Source organism: Ylistrum balloti, unplaced genomic scaffold (assembly GCF_031769215.1).
Source record: "Ylistrum balloti isolate Yb309-2 unplaced genomic scaffold, AGI_CSIRO_Ybal_v1 Utg370258, whole genome shotgun sequence".
In the NCBI taxonomy this organism is placed as follows: Eukaryota; Metazoa; Mollusca; class Bivalvia; order Pectinida; family Pectinidae; genus Ylistrum; species Ylistrum balloti.
The window spans coordinates 393601-408692 of NW_026782204.1; the positions used below are offsets into that span (position 1 = coordinate 393601).

Below are 15092 nucleotides of genomic sequence, written 5' to 3' on the forward strand. Positions count from 1 at the left end.
CGTGATGTGAAACTGACACACTGAAGTCTATGACCCCTGCCTTTTCAAAGGAGGTATGCTATCTGATTTTGATATCATTTACACAGTCTTAAAAATCCTGGTCCTTCAGTATTCTGTTATGTATGGTAATGTTCATCCTCAGTAGAAACAAAAGCGTACTGCACAATTTTGTTTTGCTTTATCTATTTATTTATTTATTTATTTACTGTTTGCTAGTTTCTACCTCATTTGTTCATTTTTTCTGATTTATCAAAGATTGTAACAAATGAGAGGTATTCTTTGCGGAAGCCAGGGAAATGACAAATATTTTGGTTATCAATTTATATATTTAGGGGGCAATTAAATTTTTATTCTACCCCCGAATATATATATATTAAGGTCACTCTCGAGAATTACATCTCTTGTAATAGCACGAATACCTGATGGCATAATTACAGAGTATATCTTAAAACATATCATTTTTTTATTAGTTGAAGGTAAACCAAAGTATATTATGGGGATGTGTTTTGTAAGAATCTGTAAGATAGGAAATAAGTCTGAATTCAAACTACCCAGTGAAAATTAAGACTATTTTAATCTGTAGTATGTAACGTCCATATGACGTAATATTTGTCATGATTACGTCATATGGAATCAATAAATATCATTCAAATTAGGTCACACGATTCTTTAGCAACACAAAGAGAAAGGAATGGCATTACATCGAGTATACATGACGTCAGGTTATCCAGATGATGTCATGGTGGTACGTAAGTCACGCCTCGGTCTGTAAGCACGTCACAGCTGACAGGGTGTCGGTGATATTATCAACGATATTGATCACAATGCTTCCAAATAACGTTAAATGTTAACGAAAAACTTCACATAAACCTGATTGTATGTCAAGTACAGCCGAACACAAAGATTTCTGAATTATGTCACACAATATTCCTGATGGCATAATTGTAAATGACGCAGCTTACAACAAATTTTTAAATGACGTCACATTATGAATGATGTCATATTGGATGCAAATGATGCTATTTGAAGACTAAAGTCTAATGGCCTTTGCATAACTACACAACTGCATAGTACTACAGTTACAACACACATCTATACGCCTAATGCTACTACAATGTTCGTCCTTTGTGGGACGTAGTTTGGTTATCTCCCTTGATCAAATTAAGGTTGTCTTCTGCTGTCTTCTTCGTCACCTTTTCGTAGGAATGAACATATGTGTTCATAAACACTACTGCGATTTTTCAGTGATGAGGAGCCTTAAAAGAAGACTTATGTTTGAAGTAAGGAGTTGTCCCCCTTTAAATATATATATCTCCACTGTAAGACGGCTTACCAAAATCTGAAAGCTGTCTATTTCTCGTCGTGTAAAGGAATGAGTTACTCCCCTTCCCTTGGACATCTTTAAAAGTCTTATATACGATGAAGACGAAAATTATACATATTGATATTTATATAATCTATCTTGTGATTAGACATCATGATGATCCACAATAGAGATGCTGTTTCAGGCACGATTTCCATTCCTGTTGGTGCAACGGCGTTTGAATAATGAGAATGATTCATACTCGATCTCCGACTGTCCCACCATTCAATCTGACGTCAGTCCAGTTCGATGCCGTCTGCCGGTTTCTGTCATTTTTAGGCGTAACCAAAATTTGTATTCTCTGAAATGAAAAAAAAAATGCATTTTTGAATTACTTTATCTACAGTTTACGGTTTAACTTCAAACGTACTTAAAGTTGAATTATGGTTTCATGTAAGTATATAATGTTTCAACAGCTTGTAATATTTCCAACCGTAGTCATCCAAATTATATACATGCGTTTTGCTCAACAGACCTGAACCTACCTTTGGCTCAAGTTAAATTGTGATGACGTCAGTGAGTCATGATGATGTCATTGTGTCGTGATGACGCCAATGGGTCGTGATGACGTCAATGGGTCGTGATGACGTCAGCGAGTATAAACGGTGTGCGTAAAATGTTTTAGTTTAAACATATTTTATTGCCGAAAGCAAATGGATTGGGCACAAGTTATCACAACTTATAAGAGCCCTCTCCACAATAATATATACAATGAATGTGACAACAGCTATGTACAGTCACAACTCAAAATGTTTCAATGATAGTTACCCAAAATTTAGAAGAAATATATGTATAATTTGTCTGATAGCTGTGAATAAATCAAATTTCAAAATGTTTGCTCGTTTGTAATAAAATACGTCAGTCTTTTTGAAAATACATTTTAAGTATGTCAAATAAGTACTGGTATGTTTTGCATACCACAAAAAGTACATAGATAGTTACTCCCTATTCACATCATATAACAGGTTGTTTCCGCGAAAAAGATATGTTCGCTATGTCACGGTAACGTGACCGCGAAAATTTATTGAGATACGTGTGTACTAAATGTTCATTTAAATCCAGATCGCAAAATTTTCCTTCGTTAAAATATAATTCGCTCGTTTCATTAGAGCGAACATTTTGAGCGGTGAAAACTACCAGCTGTCTAGTATTGTAAACATACCTCTGCAATGGTACCAGGAGTTGTTACTATTCCATAGATTGCATACCCTGGTATACATAAGATTGAGGATAGAGCAACGCACCACCCGATCATGTTAGCCGGCCACGGATAGGTGTAGTCTTCATAGGTCAGGGGCTGGTACATCACTAGGCCAAATATCATGATGAACTGAAATATATCGAAATGTCGATTGGACGAAAGGCACGCAAATAAAATAATAATTGAATACAGTTTCGCCGAGAAATACGTTAAACTACATCATACAGTTGTTTCGCCCTTCTAGGACTCTCAGTAATGCTAAGGGCCTAAAGTGTTGAAACCTAGGATGCGAATGAGGAAAAGACCAAGTTGGTCGAAAATATAGTCAAAATCTAGACGGGAAGCGCCCTGGCTCCATAATTAAATAAAGTTGACATTTTCCCCAAAATTAGATTAAGGAATTTAATTCATGAGGCAATGATACAAGACATTTTCATACACCACTTTGTTCTGAAAACATTGATTTAAAGTTTCATTCTCTTTGTGTGAACGTGTTTGAACGAGAAATTATGACACTTTCAGTTAATTACATCGCAGAATCCCCTTCTTTGTTAAAAACAATGTTCATTCGGAAATTATTGAGCCCAAAATAAATGTTCGCAAATGAAAATGCTTACTTTTTTTTGTTAAATTTTGTTGTAAAAAGGAATTTTGATTTTTTTTTCAAGGCAGTTTAACTATTGTTCACGTTTGGTTGTAACTACATACTAATTTATATAAAATACAAAGACAAAACACTACTGGAAAGCTGATCGGTGATACTGGGGTGACATACTTACCAGTAAAAACACTGGAGCGACGTACTTCCAGCAGATTCTCCAGTAGTGACCCGGGGGAAACCCGACCATCAATCGAATGTCTTCAGAGAATCGATCGACACCTACAGAAATCGATTAAGGTCCTGTAAGTCTGGTTTATGTTAATATCTATGTTCACCATAATTAAAATCTACAACGTCACAAAACAAAAAAGTCAGAAAACTTTTTAAATGGCAACCGCGAATTCCAAACGGATTTCCTGATGACAGTGTTTTACTTACTATTTATAGATCCTTGTTTGAATAAATCATGAATGAAAAATGCAATTTATGTTCTTTATATTTAAGAACACCAGCAGGGAAAACGAAATATAAACAATTTTAAAAAATCGTTTAGTGTCCGACTGTCATTACCGAGATATAATATAGATCAGGGAAAAATACCACAATACATTATTAAAATGACTCGAGAAGAGGGGGTTTATCAAGTTCCACAATTTCATAATGGTATTATATCTTTTGTAACATTACTTGCAAAATCTTTCGTGATGTACGTTGTCTGATTTTGTTTTTTTGTCTGAAAGTAAAAGATAGTTGTAAAGTCTTTGTAACATGCGCATTCTGAAAGGACACTTCCATCTTACCGTTAAAACATATCTAAAGATAAAGGTTGAAATCTGACAACGATATTTACCGTACGCCCAAGAAACAACTAGAGTCTCAAAAAACACTGCCCACAATATGGAGTATCCCGCAGCGAATTTGTCCATCAGTTGTACCACAAGAGCTCCGCCCTGAAGTAAAGAGTAAAGCATCATGTAGTTTCGGGATTTGCTAAATGTGATGCAACTGTGTTTATGTTACATTCTAATGAAAATATATAATCACCGCTGCAAGATATTCGGCAATATCATCAAAAAATTTTACTTGTATTTACAAATCGGTCGTATCAGGCGATGTGTCTAAATTTAGGTTATTTTGATCTTGTGCAACGACGTCAGCCAAGATGTGTGATTTGTAAGGTTATTGTTTTGTTGTAGAAAGCGGGATGATTTCAATCATTTTAATTCAAAATCCATGATCATATTGATAACACGGTGTCATGATATCGATAAAACAGATTTACATTACACCATTGTGACGTCATAATTAAAAGGTTTTTTTATGGATTGTCTAATTATGTGTCCTTTTTTCGAATAATTGAAATAAATACAAGTAAATACTGCATCTAAATATATTTAAATTTCAGTTTTCAAACATGTTTACTTTTGACAACACCTTTGCATGAAATACACACCTCTGTACAGAACGATAAACCAACTATGAAATAGACGGAAAATAGTGCCCCGACAAAAAGTTCTCTGTGTCTGCGCAGGATTGGAAATTCGTCTGATAGAGCTGTGAGTATTGCCTCAGATCCGCCGAACTGTAAAAAAGACAAACACGAGTATGAATGTGGCCAACAAACTCCAGTTGAATTATAGTAACCATGTTTGTGGTACAGAACTTTTAGAACGAAATTAATCTAGCTAACACTCAAACTCCTTAGTACAAACAAACAAACAAATAATGAATACATTACAATTATGAATCATATTTAAACTTATCTTATCATAAAAGTTATTTAAAACCCAATGTAAGATTTTTGAAGAATTGAGGTCTGAAGAATGTATTTTGATAAAGGTTACGAATTACTTATTCTCTTGGTATTCATGTATGTCAGAACTGAAAACATAGCGTACCGAGCTGTCCAAACCAAGAGTCAACAACATCAGGAAAAATATTATTGCCCAAAATGGTGCTCCTGGTAATGTCGCAATGGCTTCTGGGTAAACTACGAAAACGAGGCCAGGGCCTGTAGATTCAAAACAAAAACAAAGAGAGACACAGTTTAAACACACTGAAAGTTATCAAGCTTAAATTGTGACATTATGCATACACTGCACATACTCGTCTCAAAACTTTAATTTTCTGGTTTGTTTTTTTACTTCACACGACTGAATTTTCTACCAAAATTTCGTACTATATAGAAATACAGTGTATTGCCTTGAACATTGGAATTGCGCAAAAAATAAAAAAACTCATTGATCGACATTTGAAGAAAAACAAAATATCAAACCTCATTTGTTTCGGTAAACTTTGGATCAGGCTTTTACAATATCGATTTTCCAAGTTTTATTTTAAATCGTGAGCTACATGACGTTTTACAATAAGTAGAATTATTATGTCGAATACCAAATATATATGGCCTGACATCTGTTAAACATATACAGTTATTTTTTTAAGGGTCACATAAAAAATATTTCGTGTGCTGGCTTTCAAAGCAGCCACAGTCTTAATAATTCGTTATACAGTCGAATGTCGTTAGTTCGAAGTCGGTGGTACCGTGGGAAAGCTTCGATCTATGCGGATATTCGATTAAACGGCTTCTAATGTTTGGTGTTTAGTATGACCGCAGAAATGATTCGAATAAAAAGAGGTTCTTTGGGTTATACGAGTTTGAGATACCGAGATTTTACCAATTTGGTATGTCAGTAAAAGGCACGGAAACCGTAACAGACAAATACATTTTGACAAATCAGTCTTAAGCGAATGAGAAAGTACAAATGATATCAGGATATGATAATTTAACGATTACGTCATTGTTAGCAGGATGACGTCACTAACCGTCCGTTGCCACGTCCTCGATATTCTGATTGGTCCGTTGTGCCATATACCCAAGTATCATGAAGATAACAAACCCCGAGAAGAAGCTGGTCAAACAGTTTACGGCGCTCGTGACCAAGGCGTCTCTGAAATAAAAATGCGAATGTCATTCTCAAATGAGTTTTACAGATAACCCCATTTTGTGTTTCAAAACAACACTATTAAGATTAATATATAAGGCATATTTTCGATGTTTGATTTTGCATATGATTTTTGGTTTTCATGTAAATGAAAAAAAAATGAAAACCAACAGCTTAACACTGTTGAAACATTCTTTACTTTGAATTTCTTGATAACGAAGTATTATATTCATAAAGTCAACTCGATTATATCTAACGCCAATCACTGTAGCAGATAAGCTACATATCACAGGTTGAATTACACATCAACGAAAAAAATATATACAGGATTCCTTAAAACATGAAAAATTACGATGAAATTCTAAGCATGTTTACATGTACACGACATAAAATAGATGTTTTACCAAATCAGCAAATTGCATGCCGTCCGCAGTCTAAAGTGTAAGGTGATGTTCAATGTTAATCTTACAGTTTTCCTCTCTAACAAAAATTTAATTGCTTAAAAAAACGGAAGCAATGTTTCCCTGTAACCATGATGTGATTTTCCTATCTAAGATAGTCGTGACCGTTTGGATTAACGAATTCTCAGTCAGCGTTATAGACTTAAATGCCGCGAAGCAATAATATGATGGGAATAAAACGTTCAGAGGATTTTGTGGATCATGGTTAAAACGGCGCTTTGTTTAACGAACCGGAACTAGGAGTAAAAGGATTCATTTGTAAATCTTGTTAGCATACTCCGGGAGCGTTTCCGGTTGTATCTAGTCGACATTTTAGACTCGGTAGGTTTGAGGCGAAAGAAATATGTGTTAATTCTGTTTTAGTATCTATCGACAAGCACTTGTGTACTACAGCAATGTCGATTTAGTGTTTTAGGACACTGTTAAGGCTGGGCCAAGTCTATTTTACGGATAGTTAAGCAAGACGTAATGGCCACGATACAGTAATGATAGTGGTTCAAATAATCGAGTGATTTTAGAATGACTTTTAGACACATTATTCACTGTTTAGCGTTTAGTAGGTATATTTCTATCTGCAATGTTTAAATACTTGGTATAAGTATGTGGATGTTCTGTATAGCTCTGTAAAGAGCCATTGCTTTATTTGTCCAGCTTCTGGACTTGAAAGACAGAGGAACTTCTTAAAATACTGTTAATATGGTTATTTCAATATTTCATTTTTTTAGCAAAACATTTTTTTTCCAAAATAAGACAGATAAAGACAACGAAAATCCGTATCAAGAATATCGCGAAAATATATTTTTTTCTTCAATCTTTTAAAGGCAAAGTTGTTAATATTTTAAGTTTGCAGTATTATTCTATATGAAATATCCTACACTGCAAGAAAGTACGATGTGTCGATATCAACAGTTTGTGTTCCATACTGATGTCGCTAGCTTCCGTAGTTTTGGCTTTAAATAGTTGTTTCTGCTCCTTGGACAATCGTCAGAAAAGTGAGACTAGATATTTCAGGAATCTTATGTTGTTATTCAGAATTAATTGTTTGAGAAAAGGTTGAATAGTCAGACAGCTGCTTTTACACGGAAACAATCACGATCAAATTTCGATCATTATTCTTATATGGCAGAAGATTTTCCTTGCAATGGAATAACGTATGGTCTTCAAATATACAAAAAATAACACCTGGTCTTGTTTTCCTTGCATATTTTCAAAAGTCTCCATGTTAGTTTTTTTCCCAATATTTGTTAGTTTCAGCGAATTTGAGTTTGAATTAGGCTTCTGTTGTTATATTCTTTGTAGTTTGTCATTACCAATTTAGAATTCGGTACAATGTATCAAAATGTTTTGTTTTTGAATATCACTTTGAAACAAAAAATATCCTACCTGTAAACGTTGTTATTTAACTTGTTGTAGCTAGCAAACGCAAGCAGTACACCAAATCCTGGTCCGAGAGAGAAAAACACCTGTGTTGCTGCATCGACCCAAACCTTGAGAAATCAAAACAGCCTCAAGTAGCGGTAACAAACAATCAAATACAAATTACAGTGTTATCATACTGAAATATTCTGATGAGGTAATTATTGATGTTACCACAAACGGTAGAAATAAAGAGAAAATGTCAAAAGAAAGAACAATATTCTAGTGGTACAATGGAGTAAACAGTCGTATTTTGATCTTTTGAAAGAGTCATAAACAATAAGAAATACTTATATGTGTAGGTTGTTCTACATTACGTGCTACAAATGATATACCATATCTCACAGTAGAATGTTACGATATTTCCAGATTGTCCTTTGTTTAAACTGCACCAAAAACAAATACCCTCGATTCTGCAGGGTAATAAAATGCATTGTCGTCCAGAGATTCCTAATTCCTCCAATACTATCCAGGAAACTATAAGCTAAACCATGATCCATTCTGTGTTGCTACCATTGAATTTTGATTCAACAGGACACCACTGCATACGACACCACTGCACACGACACCACTCAACACGACACCGCTCTACACGACATCTCTCCACACGACATCTCTCCACACGACACCACTTAACACGTCATCTCTCCACACATCACTCCACACGACATCTCTCCACACGACACCACTCCACACGTCACCACTCAACACGACATCACTCTACATATCACACCACACCATTCCACATGACACCACTCTACACGACATCACTCTACACATCACACCACACCACTCCACACGACATCTCTCTACACGACATCACTCTACACATCACACCACACCACTCCACACGACATCTCTCCACACGACACCACTCTACACGACATCTGTCCACACGACACCACTCTACACGACATCTCTCCACACGACATTTCTCCACACGACACCACTCCACACGATATCTCTCCACACGACACCACTCTACACGACATCTGTCCACACGACACCACTCTACACGACATCTCTCCACACGACATTTCTCCACACGACACCACTCCACACGACATCTCTCCACACGACACCACTCCACACGACACCACTCTACACATCACACCATTCCACACCACACCACTCTACACCACACCACTGTACACATCACACCACTCTACACGACACCACTCCACATGATATCTCTCCACACGACACCACTCTACACATCACACCATTCCACACCACACCATTCTACACCACACCACTGTACACATCACACCACTCTACACGACACCACTCCACATGATATCTCTCCACACGACACCACTCTACACATCACACCACATGACATCTCTCCACACGACACCACTCCACACGACATTTCTCCACACGACACCACTCTATACAACACGACATCTCTCCACACGACACCACTCTATACAACACACGACATCTCTCCACACGACACCACTCTATACAACACACGACATCTCTCCACACGACACCACTCTACACATCACACGACACCACTCCACACGACACCACTCTACACATCACACCACATGGCATCTCTCCACACGACACCACTCTACACATCACACGACACCACTGCACACGACACCACTGCACACGACATCACTCCACACGACATCTCTCCACACGACACCACTCCACACGACACCACTCCACACATCTCTCCATACGACATCTCTCCACACGACACCACTCCACACAACACCACTTCACACGACACCACTCTACACGACATCTCTCCACACGACACCACTCCACACGACACCACTCCATACAACACACCACTCCACACACAACACACAACACCACTTCACACGACACCACTCTACACGACATCTCTCCACACGACACCACTCCACACGACACCACTCCACACGACACCACTCCACACGACACCAAACCACACGACATCTCTCCACACGACACCACTCCACATGACACCTCTCTACACACATCATCTCTCCACACGACACCACTCCACATCACACACCACTCTACACGACATCTCTCTCTCCACACGACACCACTCCACACGACACCACTCCACACGACACCACACCATCTCTACACCACACCACTCTACACATCACACCACTCTACACGACACCACTCCACATGACATCTCTCCACACGACACCACTCTACACATCACACCACATGACATCTCTCCACACGACACCACTGTACACGACATCTCTCCACACGACACCACTCCACACGACATCTCTCCACACAACACCACTCTATACAACACACGACATCTCTCCACACGACACCACTCTATACAACACACGACATCTCTCCACACGACACCACTCCACACGACACCACTCCACACGACACCACTCTACACATCACACGACACCACTCCACACGACACCACTCCACACGACATCTCTCCACACGACACCACTTCACACGACATCATTTCGCACGACACCATTCCACACGACTTCACTTGGCACGACACCATTCCATATGACACCACTCCACACGACACCAATCCACACGACATCTCTCCACACGACACCACTCCACATGACACCTCTCTACACATCACACCACTCCACACCACACCACACCACTCTACACGACACCACTGTACACATCACACCACTCTACACGACACCACTCCACATGACATCTCTCCACGCGACACCACTCTACACATCACACCACATGACATCTCTCCACACGACACCACTGTACACGACATCTCTCCACACGACACCACTCCACACGACATCTCTCCACACAACACCACTCTATACAACACACGACATCTCTCCACACGACACCACTCTATACAACACACGACATCTCTCCACACGACACCACTCCACACGACACCACTCCACACGACACCACTCTACACATCACACGACACCACTCCACACGACACCACTCCACACGACATCTCTCCACACGACACCACTTCACACGACATCATTTCGCACGACACCATTCCACACGACATCACTTGGCACGACACCACTCCACACCACACCACTCCAAACGACACCGTTCTACAAGACACCACTCACCTCTGAATTGGCGAGTCTGGCAAAGTCTGGAGTGAGGTAGTACTCTATACCTTTTCCCGCTCCTGGGAGGGTGGCCCCACGAATCATCAAGATGAAAAGAACAACGTATGGAAAGAGGGCAGTGAACCACACCACCTGAAATTCAGAGTCGATTGTGATCATAGTAAACTTGAAAATATAATATCACTATTTTTGTCTTTGAGTTGGACTCTTACGGTCTCTTTTTATTTTTTTTTTTCGCATGATTACATTTTATTACTCTTTGTGATACTACTTCAAAAGACATCGTTAAATTGTAAATATATTTAAAATCGCTCAGCGACAACAGAAGACAAATCACAACAGAGACTTATGTCTATATTTACCGTACGAACAGGAAAAGTGAAACTGATGAATAATCCTCTAAATCGACTGTATTTTATTAATTTTATTAAAGGGCAATAATTATGTAATTAAGAAGTTGTAGGCCCTGACTTTGGTATACTGCACATTCTCTTAGTGTAACCAATGTATACACCAAGTTTTAATAACTCCTAAATTATGTAAAACAGAGTTATGGTTCTTGTATACTGCACTTCTCCTTATCGAGATCTATATACCTATGCAGTTTTATGTTGATACCTCGTATAGTTTTTGTGATATGCTCTGAACAAAATTATGACGGACGAACGGACGGACAAAGCGGACACTATATGCTCTCCGAGCATAATATATAAATTATCTATCAGCTGATATTAATCATACTTCTTTATCGTTAATTGTTGATTGCCCGCATGGAAACACGAGGTTGGGCTATCTGTAGAATGAAACTGGAGTACCACCCAAAAAAACCCCCACGTGGTCGGGCTATTGACCCCTGACCTTTTCACGTTCATTTCGGAAATCGAACCCAGGGCCACTAGGTGAAAGGCGAATACGTTACACCTGTTACGAACAGGCAAACAAGAAGATGTTATGATACAAAGACAGAGAGACACAGATAAATCGTTCGTACTGACCTTCCCCGAGGTGGAGATTCCTTTCCATAAACTAAAGTAGCATATTACGTACACACCAAGCAGACAAAGAACTATCTGCCACTGTATAGCCCCGGCCTCAAATATACCGTTACTTCGGTGAAGTCCAAGGAAACTTCGACTGGAATAAAACAATCATACCAAAAATAATATTAAAACCAGATCAGAACTATGTCATCATATTCATTATTGTTTGTTTGTTTGTTGTTTGTTTGGGGTTTTTTTTGTTTCTTTCTTTCTTTCTTTCGGTTGTGTGTTTTTAGTTTGTTTTTGATGGGTTTTTTTTATTGTGGTAGTGACTGTTTTTGTTGTTTCCATTTATATTCACTATTGATAAACAATTATGATGATATGAATTATTGCTGGAAAAACATATGAAAAAAATACAAATAACACACTAGAGCTACAACCTCTTTGAGAAATATTCTATTCCGTTGTGAAATGTGAAACTGGTTGTGATTGAAACTCGTTAGTTTACCTATTGGTTCCGTTGTTGTATACTTTGTTCTCATTTCAGAACGTGACATTATTTACTTGGATTAACATGGCGGGTTTTGTCGATGAAGAAGAGGACGTTTGCTCTTTCAGAACGCCTGGTCTTATTCTCCTTGTACCTTTTTTCCACAAGTCTTCGTGTCAATCATTCTTTTGTTCATGTCTTGCCCAAATTCTATTGAATTTGACTTTGGATTATGATTATATTGGTATTTCTGCAGTTTTTCGTTAGTTTTTAGTGTGTTGCATGCAGTGTTGTGCGAAAAAAAAATAACCATAATACTTTGCAGTGTGCTTATTTATTATCACGATCAAGAAAAGGAAAAAGAAAGGGGGATAAGCAATTAAATTTGTATACTCACACGAAATATTCCTCAGCTGGTGAATATCTAGGAACTTTCGTAATGTTGATCATACTTTCGTTCAACAACGATCCGACTGTGGACACTCCAACGGCAATCGTTGGCGGAGAGGAGATAGGTTCATCGTCCGTCATATTTAAACTAGAGTTACTGGCCTTCGTTCTATTTTTACCGTCATAACAGAATTCTGTATTCCATTCGTTTCCACATGACGCCCAAGGGAGCTCACTCGTGAATGACTTAATCAGATAATGAAGAGCCCAGGCAATGATGACGTTATAGAAGAAGTCTGTGTAAAAAGCTATCAACACTACAGCCCATCCGATTCCTGTGAAAATAGATTCATATTTGAACGATAAGTTCCACGGAACGCATTTAATATACGCGGAAAATAAAGTTATCGTTTTCACCTAACACGTGTGCAAGCTATCTAAGTTGCGTAATACTCCTTCCCAATTCTAACTTTTAACGCTTAAAATGGTGTCCGACAATGAAACGTATTTTCTGATGTTTTAGTATTATTATTGCACATGTAAACAAGCACTTAAAATTACGAGTGTATCTAACTATTAAGCGTGAATCTGACATATCTACAAGTGTTAAACCTATATATTAATGGCTTAATTAGGAAAACTACTTAGTTGTATTATTATGTATTTAGACAATAAATAAACCTTATTCCACATTTATTTTTAAATTATAGTATCGTACATTTGTAAGGTAGAACCGCATAGCGTGCGCATAAATTTCCTATCGTGCTCACATCGTGCGCACATCGTGTAACGTTGTGCGATTCCACAACTGTAACAATAAAGTCTGTCTCTGTTATTCTGTATTCTAAATCTTTTTGCACGAGAATTTTCATTGTTTTATTAGTATTTCGGCATTCTGTGTCAGAACATTTATCTTTTTCATCATGAAAATTGACACTTGAAAATCTTGGTGAATCCAGTAACTGAGAATCCTTGGTATCAAAGAACATAACATTTATCATCTCTTTGTTGTCGAACAAAGAATCCACTCTGCCACACCAAGTGTTACCCTTATCTGCATAAAGAAATACTAGATAACTTTCATCTATAAAGTTGACACAGTTAACGAAGCGTGCTTACCTTTAAACAGAGGACACAGTCTTCCCCAACAGGTAATGGCACCGGACTTGTTGTATTGACCGAGAGCCAGTTCCATATAAAACAACGGTATACCTCCCATTAGCAACATTAAACCGTACGGAATCAAAAAGGCCCCTGCAAAAGTATAAAATATATCCTTGAGATGTGTTACAAACAGAACGATCTGGCCATTTACAAATCCAAATACTCAAAACCGAAACCATCGATGAAATTGTAGACGTACTACAGGGAAAAAAAACAATTGAGATATTCAAGGCTTTAAAGTGTTTTTCTGTAGTACACTCACTTTGATAGTACCAAAACCTTCCAACATTTTGTAAATATTGAATATAAAGGACATTCACACAATATGTAAATTTTGTTATATATTTAGATAGCCGGAAAGTGTCGTTCTTACCGCCACCATTTTTGTAACATAGATAAGGAAATCTCCACACATTGGCTAAATCTACAGCAAAACCAATCACAGACAGAAGGAAATCCGCCTTTTTGCCCCAAGTTTCCCGCTCCTCTGTGTGATCCGTCTCCATTCCAGGAGACTTTTCCAGAAGTGTACCTAAAACACGAGTAAACAACAATGATACAAAACCTCCTTAACTTTCGTTTTGTTTGTGATCCTTGAAATGTGGCAAACCTACTGTAAACTCATTCATTTTCGTGGGAGATCAATTAGCATAGCTTTCGTGGACACTCTAAACAGTAATATGTATGTTAATGAAATGATAAACAGATAAGAGTTGACATGGATTATTGTACAAGTGAATATTGTGACTGGGCTTTATCCACAAAAATGCCAGTGAAAATGTATATTTTCTTAATAAACCACGAAATTAAAGTCCCACGAAAATATACCATTTTACAGTATAAAGCCAAACGTGTTCTAGCATATACAGATGTAGTATTGCGTGTCTTGAATATCAATTAGTTTTTCTTTCTTTCTTTTTAATTTTTTTTTTTTAATTCTAATTTCGACACGGACTGCAAAGATCAAACCTGCTAGCATGTTTGAAAAGGAGCAATCAAGTTAACCTCTT

At 37.8% G+C, this 15092-nt stretch overlaps 1 protein-coding gene across 1 annotated transcript in view; it reads right to left on the minus strand.

Moving 5' to 3' along the window:
* Window positions 1-1559: 1559 nt before the first annotated feature.
* LOC132552567 (sodium-dependent dopamine transporter-like) overlaps window positions 1560-15092 on the minus strand; it is a 36168-nt gene continuing 22635 nt past the window's right edge. The window contains exons 3-15 of the mRNA XM_060216747.1: window positions 14456-14614; window positions 14038-14172; window positions 12926-13253; window positions 12051-12189; window positions 11053-11187; window positions 7952-8055; window positions 5989-6113; window positions 5064-5176; window positions 4619-4747; window positions 4016-4115; window positions 3344-3444; window positions 2526-2693; window positions 1560-1664 (exon numbers count right to left, since the gene is read on the minus strand). Of these exons, the coding sequence (XP_060072730.1) occupies window positions 1560-1664; window positions 2526-2693; window positions 3344-3444; window positions 4016-4115; window positions 4619-4747; window positions 5064-5176; window positions 5989-6113; window positions 7952-8055; window positions 11053-11187; window positions 12051-12189; window positions 12926-13253; window positions 14038-14172; window positions 14456-14614 (1841 nt within the window). The remainder of the gene's footprint in view (window positions 1665-2525; window positions 2694-3343; window positions 3445-4015; window positions 4116-4618; window positions 4748-5063; window positions 5177-5988; window positions 6114-7951; window positions 8056-11052; window positions 11188-12050; window positions 12190-12925; window positions 13254-14037; window positions 14173-14455; window positions 14615-15092) is intronic.